Raw genomic sequence first — 17,112 nt, 5'->3', positions numbered from 1 at the left:
AAGATCACATAAAAGGCCTTTACCTTTCTCTTCCCAAGGTACTTTTTTTCCCTTGAGCTACTGACTGATTTGTGGTGCCTCATCTGAATCAGACATGGATCCTTCTGGGTGGTTCACATTAGCACAAATTGAAGGTGCTGTCTTCCGGCCTACCTCTCTGTCTATATTCCTGATTTCACAACAGTTAGCTGACTGTAGCATCCACATCCACTTCAGACAACCCTCCATACCCAGACCTGTGTGTATCTTACAGTGTTTGTCCTGAACTGCTTCATAGACCCAGCCTTTTCCATCGCCTAAATTGTCTGCTTGTGTCTCCTCAATCTAATTACATGCACATATCTCTCCAATCCATTTACAAAAATAAAGTCTCTTCTCAAGCCAGGTTATTGTGTATTTATATACTTTCTAATCATCATCTGCACAAGCATCCATGCTACTCACATTGAAAGCCTCTTCTAGAAGCCAGACCTGCCAGATGGGAGAGAGGCAGTTGCTATCAAAATATGTTGGCCTGCAGAGTGGTGTACCTATTGTTTAGTGAGACAAAAGGACTACTTCAAAAGCAAGAACAGCCCCCACCGCCACCACCACATCTGGAAGTGGCTTTCAGACTTTACATAGCTGTCTGATAGATGAATGGCCAGAACCAGTACAGATATGATATGGCTTGCCATAGTCATCTCAAGCATGGAGCCCTATCAGTATTTGCTATACCAGCTGCTTTTGTTGAAAGCAGTTCACTTTTGCTTTAATCAGCGAGTAGTTTGACTCTTCCTATCATTTTCAGCAACCAGAAGAACTGACTGAATCAGATACTGAGAATAAGACATAACCTGTCTCCATCTGGGCCATGAATATGCATGAAAGTATAGCAACACAGCCATCTCTATGAGAAACATGGACCTCCTCACCACAAGAACACCTGCTGCTGGCAGAATAATAGCTTTGTCATGGAAGAAAGCAGGTGTTACATTAAACCAGCAGCATGGATTTGCTGTAGGACAGAGAGCACTCAGAAGACTTGGGTCAAAGGGAAACTGGTAGGAAAAGGTTAGAACAACGGCAAATGGCAAGTGACTAGAGTGGCATAGTATGCTGATGGAGGTATGGGATCTGTGTGTGTTCTGTTCATTTTCCTGTGAACTTGAAGCTCTCAAAAGGATTGGGTCTGTTACTGGCAAAACAATTATGTAAACAGCTGGTGTTTATTACTTAGGAACAGGCCAACTGGACACGCAGTTAAGGATATAGTATAGCAAAGACAGAATTATGTCCTGGCCACTTCCAAGAGTCAGTGGAGGAGAGGTGGAGAATTAGGAGACTGGCCCCAGGGGTCACTTACACATTCAGAAAAAAGGAAGATGGTGTCAGTCTGAATAGAAGAGGGTAGAGGAAATGATGAACCTGGTATGGAGATGGTTTTGTCTATGCTACAATCTGCTACTCAGTATCTTTGCTTTGATGGATGGGTGAGTGGATGATTAATTGACTGACTAACAGACAGACAGACAGATGAAAAAGCACTAGTTATTAAACCTCTTAAAAACCAGGCTTATGCCGGGTGGTGGTGGCGCACGCCTTTAGTCCCACCACTTGGGAGGCAGTCGAGTTGTAGGCCAGCCAGGACTAAACTGAAAAGGGCAGGTTTAGAGTGTCTCGAATATGGTAAGCAATAGTCATGTAACCCAATACTCCTTGAGTTTAATCACCTTGGGGAATTTAAATGCATTCATGGATCTATTTGCAAGAGACTTTAATGTGGGGGTCCTCATTCCCAACTCTGCAGCCCCCGCTTGCCGCTCAGTCCTCTTCTTAGCCATGGGGAGTTGAGATAGGAATAGGGCTGTAGAAAGTTGGGAGAAGGAACAGGCACCCAAAATGCCCATAGACCACAAGTCCAATTGCAAACTGACAATTTACACATTCCAAAAACATTTAATCAAGTAAACAAAACTTGTCTAAATACACTCTTGCTTATTCATAAATACTGATTTATATATAATAACCTTAGACCATTTTATCTTCAAGACCACCATCCAAAACTTCAAATTAAATATATTTTAGGGTTAGCTTGGGTTTTTATTTATTTTTGAAGTTTGGTTTTTAACCACTTCTTCCTCCATGTAGATGTCAGCAACAGCACACAGGACTCTCCTTAAAGCATGTCTTAACCACCAGCAGGTGCATTTCCAGGCATGCAGGCTTTCTGCCACACGTGTCATGGTCTTGTCACCCAAGTCCTCTGGGACTGTCCTTCCCTCTAGGAGGAGCTGGCTCACCTGTGATTTTTGGTGTTTCAAATAGTGGTATATTATGTGCCAAAATTACCCTGACCAAAATTGTGCTTGTAATCTTGTGCAGATTGTGTCTGTGCTCTGAAGTCCTTCCAACAGATGATTGTCTGACCTTGACCTTCAAAGCCATGTTTTAGGCCTGGTCAGTAAGGTTCTTCCTATCTAATAAAGCTGGCCCATTCTGCTAAGGATGACCTTTAACCCACCTGTGCCTCATTCTCCTTGGGCTCCAAGGCTTGTTCCTTCTCTCAGACTCATGACCAACACCTAGGGATTTGGCTGGCCTCTGAGACACAGCTTTCCTCTCTGGCCTTCCTGGACAAGGACAGTGTCTGCCTGTCCCTCCTTGTAGTCATTTATGGCTGGTCGCATCCATGTTCTTGTGGTGGTCCTCAGGTTTCCTCAGGCTCTGTACACTCCAAGGAGTGGCATAGACATCTATATCTTCTCTGCCTCTTCCCTCAGAGTTTTGGGAGCTAGGAGCCAGATAGTGGGGGGGGGGGGGGGTAAAGGGGTGGGGGAGCTTTCTGGGTATAAGTCAGAGTTGAATTGACAGGTTGGGACTCTATACAATACATCACCTTTAATTTGAGATGTTATATAAATATTCCTTTTTCATGTGAGCCGGTCATTAATGTGGAAGAAAGACTTTCTTACTAGAAAAGTTCAGTTTTGTTCCTACTGACCTCGTGTTCCAAATTCTACTCAGCCTTTCCACCCTCCTCTGCTGCCTTCCCTTTGTCATCACTCCTATTATACTGAATAGCAAATAATTCCCCCCAAGGCAACAACCCTCAACATAATTAATTGCTCTGAATTGGATAACCTATCTTTTGAAGGTTCTCATATATTAAAGATCCCTGTAAAACAGGAAGGGCTCTGGCCCATAAGTTACACTGAGAAGCAAGACCAGTGGCTTGGGTCTGCCTGCACTTCTCTCCTGTGGTGGATGCACCATGAACATTTCTACAGTTCACCAAGCACCCTATGCAGGCAGCATCCTTGGATCCTGTGTCCCTATATACATACAAACATTACAAAACTTCAATTTACAGATGCAAGAATACTGAGTAATGTGCCCCAAATACCCAGCTAGTCAGTAGCAACCTGAGATCTTAACTCACAACCATGCCACACAATAAATAGCATCATCCCTATTGTGTCCCACCTGCCTGAAGCATTTGAAGTTCTCAATTAGTGCCTAGCATATAACAAGCTCTTTGAGGTCTTAAGTGAGGCACACAGTGAGACCTGATACATGCCTGTACTTGGCCTCCTCTTATTTAGCCACATCATCCTCACTGTTTCTTCCAGACAGGAGGCAGACAAAACAAGGCTGAACATGTTTCATGAGTTCATCTTATGGTCCATTGAGAAATGTCTCTCTAATCTGCAAACCTAAGGAGCACAGTATCTTCCTGGGAAAAGCACTCATAATAATTCTATCTTAACAGACTAGTATGCTCTCTCATTGGATCAGCATTATTTTCCTCCTTTGTCTGCACCCAATCTACAGTGCCGTATTGCAAATACTGAGTGATGGTTTCATTCTTGGCTGAAAGATGAAATCACAGTTACACAAGTGATAATCTAAGTACATTAGCTCCAATGGGCCATTGTCTTTCCAATCCTCCCTGCCTGTCTTAGGAGTAGTGGTTTGCTTAAGATCACACAGCTCTGTGCAGGTAATCCCTGTGAACCCTGACAAGGGTCACACATATAAGGATCAGTTGTTAAGGCCAGGCATTTGTATTCATAACAGGGCTCAGAGGAACAAGCCTCCCCCGTGTTTATTTTTTTATTCTCCACAGCCATGCTGCTGCCATCTAGTGTCTAAGATTTTAAAATCCAGTTTGGGTTGTCTGGCCAGGTTAAAAAAAAACTAGGTGCTGAGCTGTGTGCACTGTAGTCCTGGACTCAATGCCTTCTAGGATGCAACAGGCCCCACAGCATCTAGAACACAGCACAGGAACCAATCAAGGGGAAAATCTTGTAAAGCAGTGGCAAAGATGGGCCATGGCCCTCCAAGTGATCCTATTTGAATCAGGACTGAGGTATTTAAGCAAACAAGTAGCCAAAGGTCCATGGGTATCCTGGGGAAGGCCTCAGGCCTGCCACTGCACAGAAGTTTGCAGCTAACACGGCCGGGTTTAGTCGGGATGGTGGGCTTCTACATAAAAGACAAGTGTCTTCCATAGAGGACAAAAGAAAATGTGTGGACTACCTCTCCCTCTCTCTTTAGCCCACTTTTCCCTAGCTCAGTTGGACAAATGAGAATCCCTAATATGCAAAAAAACACAGTTTTGGCTCCTACACATTCTCCAAGACTCAGTCGAGATGGTCGCCTGCTTCACTGGCCCAGGCCTAAAATCCTAGTTGGAATACTCAGCCCCTCTGGAGCCACAGTTCTGCCATCACTATCTGATGCTCTGCATCCACAACAATATCATCTGGATCTCTCTCCTCTGAAGTGATAAACACTGGTGTCATGCTCCAGTGCCTGGTGAGGTGCTTTGGATGACTGCAGTGTTGGGTAAATGAATAATCCTCACTCCATTAAAAGGTGTGGGTTTCCATTAAAGCCACTAAAAGTTCCATTTTCTAGGTCAGTTTGGATGATCTCTTCTTGTATGCCAGTAAACCCGGGGTCAGCCAGCAGGACTCAGAGGCTTCAGTATCCTTTCCATAAAGCCTAGCCCCAGGCAATCAGAAAGAGCTCTCCAACCTTTGAGTCGTAAGCCAATCTATTGCATTAACTGGCAACCTGTCCCTAGGGGGCAAGGCCTCTGCCATGTCCCACTTTTGTACAATAGAAATATGGTCCCTCCAGACACCAGACAAGTACCAGAAAAAGAGAACACACTAGAAAGAGAACAGAAATGCTACCAGGAATGAGAGAAGTACCTGTCCTCTGTCCACTGCCACTCCATCCAAAATCCCACCTATCCCCTGCACAGCTGTCCCATAGTAGGTGGTATTGACAAAATCAACCACACAAAGGCAGATGCCAAGCCTCATGAAATGTCTTCTATGAATTGCAGACCAGGAGCTAAAGGAAAAAGATGCTGCCATACCAGAGGCCAGGTAGCCCACAGAAAACACATGGAAAGTAATTCACTCTGGAATGGCTGCCTACTGGCAAATACTGCAAGTGGAACCTTCCTTTGCTCTGTGAAATGGAGAGCCCTGAGCAGAGCTTATCTAAGCATCCAGACTGAAGAACAGCAGGGAAGGCTGGCTTCCTGGCCACCACAGCAAACACTCAAAGCTCAAACTTCAAGTTCTAGCTTAAGGAGTAAGAGGGGCCCAAGCCAAGGAATCCCACCCGCTTCCCTACCTTTGCCTCAGCTGTGGCACGGTCTTCATGCCTGTGTCTCGGTAGCTAGCATTTAGGACTGCCCTAAACAGACAAGCAGTACAAAGACACGGGGCCAGAGCGTGCAGGTAGTTCTCTGTGTGTTCACTGGGTACACACTCAGAAGTATACAAATGCTGGTTCATCCACTGATCATGTTCTGTTTGTTCCCATCTCTTAAATTACAAATGCAGAAGACATCAAAGATCAGAGCTGGAAATATCTTGGAGACTAACTCGTTCCAACTCATCACTCCTCTCCCATTTCTCCAAATGGCCTAGTGACAGGACAGGATGTTCCAGATGAGACGCAGACAAAGACCAAGCTGGGCTAAGAAGCCAGGCTGTGAACTCGGCTCCAGTGCCCTTGCAACCTTGTGCCTGCCCCAAAGCTGCAGTGACAATCACAATTGCTCCTGGGAATTGAGGCCAGCTATGTTTGTCAGTCACACAAGCATCTCCCGCATTGCCTGGGTGAGGGATTTCCCCCAGATTCTTCCTTACTGTATGTGACATCACAGCCCCAGTCTTAGTGATGTACCCTAATCTCCTGGGTTTTTCAGTTTGGAGATGAAATGTCCAGTACTTATCCTTGTCTTTTATAGTGGTTTCTCCCTTCTTTTCAAATACTAAAACATCTGTCAACAAAGAGGTGGGTGGGGTGGCCCCATCTTGGGTGGCCTGTGGGCTGCTCCTACAGACCAGCAGCAAGGGTCACCAAAGGCCAAATCCTAATGAGGGCAGTAGATATGGGCTGTCTGTGTATGGTGCTCTACTCCTGGGTGTTCTCTGGACTCTTGTGTATTTAGTCTAGCCAATGTGGCCCTGTGCTGCCTGGATCAACCACATAGAACCCCAGATGGTCTTGCATCCCATGAGGTACAATAAGTAGGAGCTGCCTCTAAGACCATGAGCAGTTAGACCAGCCGGGTACTGGTAAAGACATGATCCACTTGGTGGTTTCCCTTTAAACCCATTGTCTCTGTCCTCCTGGAACAGCAGCCACATCTCCATCTTTTTCAGTGTGCTTTGGAAGCCCTGTTCCATCCCAGGGACCCTGGAGCAGCCACATGTGCCTTCACAGCAGACAGTGAAGTCAGAACTTCCAGTCCTCCTGGCTGCATCCCCAATGTTTCCTTCCCAGCGTCTGGCCCTCCAAGAGGGGTGACGTCTTCCAGGGCCGCACAGACACCAGTACCAGTAGCTGCAGCCCCAGTTCCCTCTGAGGCCTTCATCTCTGCTCTGCAGCTAAGATGTCCCCTTCCTCAATGCTCTGCAGTGGCAGCCTCTGATTCAAAAGAGTCCTACTGCCTCGACGCCCCCCAAAGCTAGCCCCTGGGACAGTCCGTGCTGTGAACAAGACCCCTGGCAAAGCCTCCTCTCCGAATAAGTTGATTTTGGCTTCAGCCTCAATGGCTTTAGCCAAGCTGGCTGCGTAACTGTCCAAAGATTTGTGGACTTCGGCTTTCACATGAAGAATAGAGTTCTTGGCAGCCTCTGTGGGAGAAGGCAGAAAGGAGGTTAGCATAGAAACAAGGACCTATGACTACCCCAAGAATATGGCCTCTGCTGGGGGGGGGGGGGAGACAAGCAGAGATAACATATACGGATGTTGACATCAGATTCCCCCGGCTAAAATTCTGAACTTCCCGATTTACTACCTGACAAGTGCCAGACATTCTTTTCTAGTTTAGTTTCCTCATCTATAAAGAGATCTCTTATTTCACATGGCTACTGTGACAAGTGAATGGGTAAATTCTTCCTAAGATGTTTTAACCTTTACGTCTTCAAAGAATTCTTCTAGCACCTTCCTGGAACAGCCTTACTTTTGGCTGTGAACCTAGAAATGTCATGTCTCCTTCTCTCAGGCTCATCCAGAACTTCCCTAAGTGTGGAAAGCGTCAGCTTTGGAAATGATGGTAACAGTTATGCCACCCTATGAGGGATTAGGACCCCTGACACCTGCATTGACTAAAACAGAGGAGTGAAGGTGGCTTTTAATTCCCAAACCAGAGAAAAGCTATCACAGATCTCACTGCCTAAGCATTCAGGATATTTGGGGGAAACTCCTCCACTCTGTATGTTTTCTGCAGAATAGGCAGTTTGTGCCTCACACCAGGAAGGAAGGAAGTAGAGAGACTTCCCAGCAAGCACCTTGCTCTCAGCACCAGACCAGCAGAGGGCGCTTCGAGGCCTATCCACCCCCATGACACAGAGGGCAGGCTTGACTCTGTATGGAGGTCTGGAGAGCAGTTGGACTCATCCTGCAGAAAGGTAATGCATGCTCACAAGGCTAGCTCTGTGATTGAATCTACCCAGCCAGAGAAGCAGAGCTCCTCCACCTCCTCTCCCCTCAATTCGGATGGGAGTGGGGAGGGTGCAAGGAAACCAATAATGGGCCCGTATTTATTTTCATACTCAGCATTTACACCTTGAAACCCTGGGGTCCAGCAGACACGTGGTTCCATTATGCCAATGGCTGTTCTCACTCAGTGAGATTCCTACACCTGAGGGCAGCCCCAGTGGCTCCTCTGTCACTTGTCTACTTGGCACATCTGTATGGGAAACTAACCCCAAGTTCCAAAGCAACACAGATTGCCGAGGTTAGAGCAGGAAAGCCCAGTCAACGGACTCGAGTTCTCACAGGCTTCAGGTCCACTCATCAGGATGGCAGCTGGGCCTCCACTCACTAGGCCATATTTCCACTCTCTCGCTCTCTCCATGTGCGGGTGTGTGCGTGCAGGTGTGTGCGTGTGTCTACAGCTACATTTGCCCCACCTTAGATGTTGCTTGCTCCGAGTCAGATGCCTCAGAATTCTAAATTCAATTGACACCACTAGAGCTGTAGTAATCAGAAGAAGGCAGAGGTGACAAAGCCTTGGCATGTTCTGTGGGAAGGTCGTGGCTAAAATCCCCTCCTTGCCCACATGTTTTACCAACCTTTGCTCTGTTCTACTTCATCCTCAAATGTCACAGAGCTCCTTCTCCTGGGTGGGCAAGTGCAGTGTGGGGGAGGGTTGTCGTCAGAAGTGCAGTCTTCCAGCAGCATGACATCCGTCCCTAAGGCGAAAGGCAGACCATGTAGCTCCAGACACCAAGGCCTCTTCCTCTCATTGCCCCATGCTTCGAGACCCTGCCTGCCAGCCCTTCAATCCCACAAGCTGGTTCAACTGACTGCCCTGAAGCAGCTGTCACCATCCCAGGATTTCACAGACAGCGATGGGGCTACCATCAGCTAACTAGATACTCTAAAAAGGTAGGCAGACCTGAGGAACAACAATACCCTGGTAACTCAAAGTGGTTCCCTCCATCCTTCGCCTTAGGGCACTATGTCCTGAAACCCTTGGTAGGAGAAGGGGTAGGCCTTCTGGCTGGCACCTAGATGAGGCCATCAGTTGAGAAAATTCTCTGTCTTCCCTGAGATAGTCCCTCTCTGGCAGTCTGCACGGGACATGGTGTCTTGGGGCTGACCTGTATCCTTTGTCTGTGGTTGGAGGATCTTCCCAGGCTATCTCTCCACCCTCAGGCAGAAGGGCTCTGGTCCTTGCCATTCACTCACTGAGCCCTACTGGGATCTGGCTTCACTAACAGCTATCTCTACATACCCCAAAGTGGCTTCAAAAGCTCCTGGTGGGGGCTGGTGAGAGGGCTCAGCTCTTAAAGGTTCACAACCAAAAAGACAAAAGCTCCCAGGGATGCAGAGGTAGGAGAGCTTGGAGTTGATGGCAGTGTTTGCTGCTTGTTTAGGGGCTTGGTACCACTCCGGATGCACCCAGAGCATCAACAAGCACCAGCCTCAGGTGTGACCAGGTGCCTCAGTTCTCCAGCAGAAATCTATGAAGTAAGTGCATGAAGAGACAATTCCAGCTCTGACCATACTGCTCCCATTTGGGGTCACTCAACAAAGGTGGGATCCAGCCACCATGTCTCCCCATAAGCACAAGGAGCAGGCCCTAACATCAGGAAGCAGACTGCTAGAAGAAGGCTAAGAACCGAGAAGATGAACTCCAGGACATGGCCAGTCAATTATAGTATAAGTAGTGTCAAAGCATAGATGCTTCAAATTTTACTGTGTGTGTGTGTGTGTGTGTGTGTGTGTGTGTGTCTGTGTGTGTGTGTGTGTGCCTGTGTGTGTCTGTGTGTGTGTGTGTGTGTGTGTGTGTGCCTGTGTGTGTCTGTGTGTGTGGGTGCCCATAAAGATAGCTGCACTCCATCTTGGCACAAGGACAGAGAGTTCAAAGCTGTCCTCAGCAAGTCATAAGACCTAAAGGTCAAAGGTGTGGCTACAGAAGGATGCTTTGGTTCTCTTAGTCTAAATAACAACATACCCGAATCTGAGGTGTGGCTACTCCTGACTGTCAAGGCTAAGGAAAGAGAAGTTGAATCTGAGGTGTGGCTACTTCTGACTCTCAAGGCTAGGGAACAAGAAGTTGGAACTAAGGTGTGGTGACTGAACCCTTAGAATAAGTGAGGAAGAAAAGTCTGTTTGTTCCACATACATGATACTGTGTTCCCCCTTTTTGGTTAAGGTATGTAAGAGTGATGAGAAATAAATGGCATTTCAGTATTGACTGATCTGCCCTCCTGACTTTTATTCTGTCTCTCTGTCTTTATCATCTATAGCTAGCCTTTTCTGCATCCACACACCCCCTCTCAGGTACAAACTTGGGGCCGCTTGGCTGGTTCAGATTGCAGCCCCAAAAAGACAGCTTCCAATGTACCTGTGTGTGTGTGTGTGTGTGTGTGTGTGTGTGTGTGTGTGTGTGTGTGTGATGGTTTTTCGAGACAGGGTTTCTCTATGTAACAGCTCTGGCTGTCCTAGAACTTACTATATAGATCAAGCTGGCCTCGAACTCAGAGTTCCATCTGCCTATGCCTCCCAATTGCTGGGACTGAAGGTGTATGCCACCACAGCCAGCTTAAATTTTAAATTTTCAAACGCTTTCCTGATCCTCACCATCATACCATATGGTAGGGAGAGAAGGAACCGAGAGGTCCATTTTGTAGAGGACAGAACAGAGGCACGGCTTTAGGACTCAGCACTATGTGAGAAGCCCAGCTCCCAACCCTTACCCCTCTTCCATGCCCTTTCTGGCACTCCTTGAACAATAATGGAGCCTCCCAGCAGCAATTAACTCAGCAAGTTTACACAGAGTGAGAGGTTTTCAGAGTATGACCATTACCTGAATCCTGGGAGTAGCTGAAGCCGGTGTCACCGGTGCTGCTGCTATGTCCCAGGGACTGTCCACCTGCCATGAGAGCCGTGAGGTGTGGGGACAGACCCAAATCTGAAAGGCAAAGTTGGCATTGATTGAATGAACACAGGCTGCTCAGGTGGGCTTCTGCTTCATTCTGAGCAACTGATTCAGTTTCCCGCCCCCACTGGCCTTGGCCTACCAGCTCCATTCTGGACACTGTCCCTTACAACTCACTCCTGACCCACTGGAAGACAGCCAAGCCCCAGGTGTTTTCCCCTAATTTTGACCCTTGTTCCTTTCCCGCTCCATCAGGACTCACTGGGCTCCCCATGGGGAACCTTCCTGACCATGTCAGCCACCAAGGCAGACAGAGAGGAAAGCCAAGGAAGCTAGGACATACTATACTCTTCCGTTTCTTCCTAAGAGCCAAGGAGGGAATGGTGAGGGCGGAGTGATGCACAGTAGCAACCCTTCTCACAGAAGCTTTTCACATAAGCAGCTGTCACTTAACAGGGTTAGTTACAGGGCTGGAACTAGAGAAGACCCCCAGTCTCCCCTGTCCCTGCTTATCTGCTCTGGCACATCAGCCTCAGAACATGGCTATGTTCAGTAGAATGCCTTCTTCAAGGCATGCCCCCCCCCCAGGGCCATCTCCTGCCAGCTGGGATGGTGGCAGCCACAGTGTATTTGGACACCATCTCTGAGGCTGTGGCAAAAGCCAGGAACATGTGTCTTGGCCTCCCGAGTGAAAGGGATCATCTGAGCCAGACCACTGTGGCTCAGCTGCAAAGCTCCTCCTCCAAAGAGCAAACACATCTACCCTGAGATTCCATGGAGCGCCATCATATGCCACGGAAATGGGCCCCGTCTAACCCATCCAGTGAAGATGCACAGAAGGCCAGGCCCAGGGACCAGGTTTGCTCCCCAAGAACATGCACCAGATAAAAGGCACCTGCGTATTTTGGACGCTGAAGAACAGGGCCCGATTCTGAGGTGCAGCAGGGATTTAACTAAGTGAAAGATCTCACGATGCTGCAGGGAGAGATGGTTAGAAAAGGAGAGGAAAACTCAAAGGCCCCTATCCTCCTCCATACTCCCACTTCCCCTCTATTCCCCCTCCCCTCTCCACCTCCACTCATACCCCTCCACCTTCCTCCTGCCCCCACCAGGCCTCCCAAGAATATTGCGACATGTGCTTTCTCCTGAGTGAATGACAGATGGGACCCAGGAGATAACTAGAGAGAGCTCTGTCCTGTCACCTGGCATCTCCACATCTGGGGCACAGGGGCTTGTCCTTGGGCCCCAGGGCTGGGCTATGCAACAGGGCTGTTTAGTTCTTCTTGTCCTTTTTTCTACAGTCATTTCTTTCTTCCCTCTGCCAGGAGCCCCCTATCAGTTTGTATCAATGTTTAGCATCAAAGAGAAAGTTAGTGGTCAGCTCACCCATCTCACTAGGGAGCAACCTCCACTCCATGGCTGCCCTATCCACCGTGAGGCAGCACTCCCCACAGCCTTCAGGTGCCCTGGAGATCTCTATTCCTAGAGGAACCCCCCAACCCACCATGGGAATCTGCTGATGAGAACTCACAAGCAACAAGGCTTGTTGGCTCCATGACAACTAGTATACATCTGCTTGGGACATTCCAAGCAGGTGTAGAATTTTGCTTCTGCCTTTGCATGACTTATCAGGATGACTGATAATTCTACTTACTGATTTCTTGGGTGACAATTTTTCATGTACTGCCAGTCAGGCCCTACAGTATTAATATGAGTGACTGACCTCCTACAGCCAGGCTCTCAGAGAGAAGCAAGAAGCACTGCCTACTCCCAGGCCTGAAGAGGCAAGGATTCAGGACCTATCAGCCACAAGGCTGATTTTCCCTGGATGAGTGTCAGACCGCCAATGGCTTTGGGTTTGCCAACCCAACCACAGCTGGTGTTTTCCGATGGCTACCACAGCCTGGTATTCTAAGACAATGAAAAACAATCCACACAGTAAATCTTGGCGGAGAAACAGATCTATCTACTATTCTCTCCTCTGTCCTCCTTTTATTTTTTTTTTTCCTTCTTTGTTCTTAGTTTTAATGAAATAGAAAACATCCCTTAGTTTTTCCAAGGAGACAAGTTATTATAAGATCTGAGCCAATAAATTCACCAATAAACTGAAGCCAAGCACTGAATGTACCTTCTGGCTCACAAGTCACACTTGGGAACATGAGCTTGTAAATGACAAGGCACTTCAAGTTAATAAAGAGCCATGGAGATTGTTTTCTTCCTATGGTCAAAAGAAAATTCACAAGATTTCCCCTGTCCAGCAATATCTTTCCACAAGTCCGCAAAGCCATATTACAGACATCTTGTCTTCTCTGGCCCTGAGTGTTCACAGACAGCAGGAGCCATGTCTTTTGCCCTGTTGAAGGTGAAGGCAAAGGTTCTCCATTTCTTAGAGAGACTAAGTAGATCTTAATGTTCTGGCAAGAAGTGAGCTACAGGGTGAAGGAAGTGTGTTGGGCTAATCTTTTTGTACATTGTGTGAAGATATGTCCCTGTCCTTCCTCACCCACCTAAGGCACCTTCTGTTTGGTTTAACAAAGAGCTGATTGGACAATAGCTAGGCAGGAAAGGATAGGGGGACTTCCAGGGAAAGGTAGGAACTCTGGGAAAGAACCTGAGGTGGGAGATTCGCCAGTGAGACTTGAGGAAGTCAGACATATGGTATTGAGGAGATGTAACCAGCCACATGGCAGAATGTAGGTTTAGGTTTAGTTTTAAGAGTTAGTTGATAGGAAGTCTCGGAGTCATTATTCGGGAGCTGAGGGTCCACAGAAAGCTCAGCTGCAGAGGTGCGCCTGAAATCTCCTCCCAGTGGCTCAGCTGGTGATGGTCTTCCTCAGCGTGGCCCTAAAATCCCAACTACACTCACTTCAGAACAGCATAACCACAAATGCAGTGAGCAAGACACACCAGCGCAAGCTAGAGTCAGTGGGTGGGAGCTAGGGGAAAGCAAGGGTATTCCCAGTCTCTATGCCCCCCCACACACCCAGCATTTGTGCTAATTACAACGGAAACCCATGCTGCATGGGGAAGGCTGACAGATCACACCTAAAGCAAAAGGCCAGGGTAACTCTAAGAATAAGATACACTGACACACGTGCCCCAATCTGATGCATGAACAGGCTCCCACCACTCCTGCAGCATCCCTGCCCAAAATATACAAGGTCATTAGACCTGACCAACCCTCACAGAAGTGTCCAGGCAGGCCTGAGGTACAACATGTGTTAGGCTCTAGGGCTGATCTTGTACTGCAGTTATGTAAGTTGATAACATGATGGGAAGCTCCCTGTACTATTTTTCCAACTCTTCCAAACCTAAAATTATATCCAAATCAAACCAAAACTGAGAAAGAACATCTAACCTCTGGATTAGAGCAGCTCCTCAAGGGCATTATGACAAATGCCAGTTGTCGTAGTGTGTGTGTGTGTGTTTGTGTGTGTGTGTGTGTGTGTGTGTGTGTGTGTGTGTGTCCAGGTAGAGTAGCCCTGAGCACAAGACAATAACATTCTGATGGAAGGCTGTGGTTTGGCACTGATAACCCCAGCCTCTCATACACACACAACAGATTACCAGGGACCCTCGGAAACCACTGACAGGGGAGGGGAAGCCCAAGGTGACAAGTGTTTGAGAGGAGAGAAGGGCTAAGTGATGCTCGGAAAGAGCATCCAAGAGAGTGGCAGTGAAGAAATATGTTAGTCAGAGGAGAAGGCAGCCTGGCCCAAGGTTCAGTCTTCCTTCTGAACTAAAGACCTGCCTATCCCCTCCAGACCAGAAGGTCCCAGCTAGGGTTCCGGAAGAATAGCTTTCCAAATCAGAGTGTCCCCTGTCTCATTCTCTAGGGATACGTACCAGCAGGGATTCCAGCCTCCTACTCAGCATGCTCCTTCATCCGCTAAGCTGTAGAAAGCTGCCTGGGAGTGGCTACTCTGGGGTGGCCCCTGGACGCAGGAAATCTGTGCCTTGAGCCTTGAGGCCACCGTCATCCTGAGAACTGCTATTCTGACACACCCTTGGTAACTGAGAAGGACCCCAGGTGACATCTGCTTTTGAGGGTGGGGGTCTTTTTCTTAACAGGTCCCCAAATTACCTGTGATCCTGTTGGAAATGCTGAAGAGCCTGGAGGTCCTCTGCCGTTGCACAAATGGTTCCCGGTAGTAGCGGTCCCCAAAGCACATGCCCAGGAGCTCCTTGCGAACAGTCTTGTTCCAGAGTCCATAGATCAGAGGGTGGCAGATGGCACTGGTAAAGGACAGCCATGTGGCCCAAGTCTCCAGGGTTGGGGACACACAGTTCTTCCCCCAGAGTGCCTCTGAGGTAATGACAACCATGTAGGGGCCCCAGGTGACCATGAAGGCGCCAATGACCACCAGAATGGTGATGAGGGCTTTGCACTGGTTAGCTGAATAGACCACGCCTTGAAAGGCATTCCTCCTGCTGCCTGAGGAGGAAGTGGAGGTACTGGAATTCTTCCTCCCACTCCTCTGGCCATCCTCCTCCACAATGACCACGGAGCCACAGTGCACTTTTCGGGCCTTGACCCTGGCCACACGAAAGATGAAACCGTAGCATACTAGCATGATGAGAAAGGGGAACAGGGCGCACCAGATCTGCCAGAAGACAGTGTAGCCAGGCTCCCGGTGCCACGCAGCCACACACATCCACTTGAACTCATCAAACTCCAATGATGACCAACCAAATAGGGGCGGCAGGCAGCCAATGAGGGAGTGGAGCCAGATGTAAACAAGAGCCATCACAGCCCGGTTCCCTGTGATCTTCATGGGGTATACCATTGGATACAGGACAGCATAATAGCTAGAAAAAAGATTGAGGGAGATGAGAGACGATCTACAGGGAGGCAGGATGCCCTACTTCTCCCAGCTAACTAACTTTTGTGCTGTGAAGGCTTCTACGAAAGACACCTTCGCCCAACCCTCCCAGACAAGCAACAGCCTACACTTGTGTACACTAGCAAGGGCATGGTCCTGTGTACGGGTCACCACATTGGAGCCTTCTTGTGTTTAAGAATTCAGCTATCTTTGAGGGACATCCTCTTGCATATTCAGCTGACCTCTTCAGGGACCATGCTAGTTTGCTTTCTACTGCTCTGATAAACACCATGACCAACCAAACCAACTTGAGGAGGGAGGGGTTTATTTGGCTTACACTTCCACATCACTGTGTAAATCTGAAAAAACAGAAACTAATAGGGCTGTCTCGAAGGCAAACTCAGTTAGATGTTGACAGTATACTAATTATGTCTGGCTTGTGACAGTTATGTAACACATGACAGTAAAAATCATGACCAGTGTCGTTGTTTTCTGTACTGCTTTTAAAAAACATTTTAGGCACGATCTCCTTATTATGTAGTCGTGGCTGTCATGGAATGCTGGCCTCAAACTCACAGAGATCCACCTGCCTCTGCGTCCAGAGGAAATGAATGTACTTCTATGCCCAGTTCATGCATCTTGGATTCCTGTATCCTTTGCCCTCTTTCTCTCCTCCCCTTGTCTCCCTCTATTGAATGCTAGCATAAAGATCAATTTAAATTTCTAATCCAAACTCATGTTTACTAATAAGATAAATAGTGCCTGCCATTCACGTATCTAAAGACACTAAATTTTCTTTTAATTTTTGGTTTCAGATTATTTTATTTTATGTGCATGAGTGTTTTGTCTGAATGTATGTATGTGCATCACATGTATGCCTGATGCCTGAGGAGGTCAGAAGAGGGAGTCAGATTCCCTAGAACTGGAGATACAGACAGTTTGAGCTGCCATGTGGGTGCTAGGAATTGAACCTGGGTCCTCTGTAAGAGCACCAAGTACTCTTAACCACTGAGTCATCTCTCTTGCCCCAAGTTGTGTTTTTATAACACAGCTTAGTCATAAAAATCTGGCCAAGCCACTGTGAATCCATCTTTGTAGTGGGATATACACCCTACCCACACCTGTTGCACTGACCACACCCATTGGGGCGTGAGGACAGATGCGGGCGTGACCTGGGGGTGTAGCTCTGGGGTCCCAGACCCCAGCTCGCTCTCTTTCTTCCTGGTCAGAGACAGAAAGCATCCAGAGGCATCCTTGGAACAGGAACCCGTGGCGGTCATCTGTTTCTGGTGTAAGTGATTTCTCCCCAAATAAACATTCATCAGCCAATATTGTGCCCTGGAATCTTATTTCCCACACATTATCTGGTACCAGAAGTGGGAT

General features: G+C 47.9%; 1 protein-coding gene across 3 annotated transcripts in view; it reads right to left on the bottom strand.

Moving 5' to 3' along the window:
- Positions 1-6,633: 6,633 nt before the first annotated feature.
- The window catches only part of Gpr161 (G protein-coupled receptor 161), a 32,914-nt gene continuing 22,435 nt past the window's right edge, over positions 6,634-17,112 (bottom strand). For all 3 annotated transcript variants that reach the window (XM_051186162.1, XM_051186159.1, XM_051186160.1), the window contains exons 3-6: positions 14,991-15,715; positions 10,835-10,939; positions 8,592-8,711; positions 6,634-7,148 (exon numbers count right to left, since the gene is read on the bottom strand). In XM_051186162.1, coding sequence (XP_051042119.1) covers positions 6,883-7,148; positions 8,592-8,711; positions 10,835-10,939; positions 14,991-15,715 — 1,216 coding nt within the window. In that variant the 3' untranslated portion in view covers positions 6,634-6,882. The remainder of the gene's footprint in view (positions 7,149-8,591; positions 8,712-10,834; positions 10,940-14,990; positions 15,716-17,112) is intronic.

Source organism: Phodopus roborovskii, unplaced genomic scaffold (genome assembly GCF_943737965.1).
Source record: "Phodopus roborovskii unplaced genomic scaffold, PHOROB, whole genome shotgun sequence".
NCBI lineage: Eukaryota > Metazoa > Chordata > Mammalia > Rodentia > Cricetidae > Phodopus > Phodopus roborovskii.
Note: the sequence above shows the minus strand (reverse complement) of the source record. Positions and strands in the feature narration are given on the sequence as shown.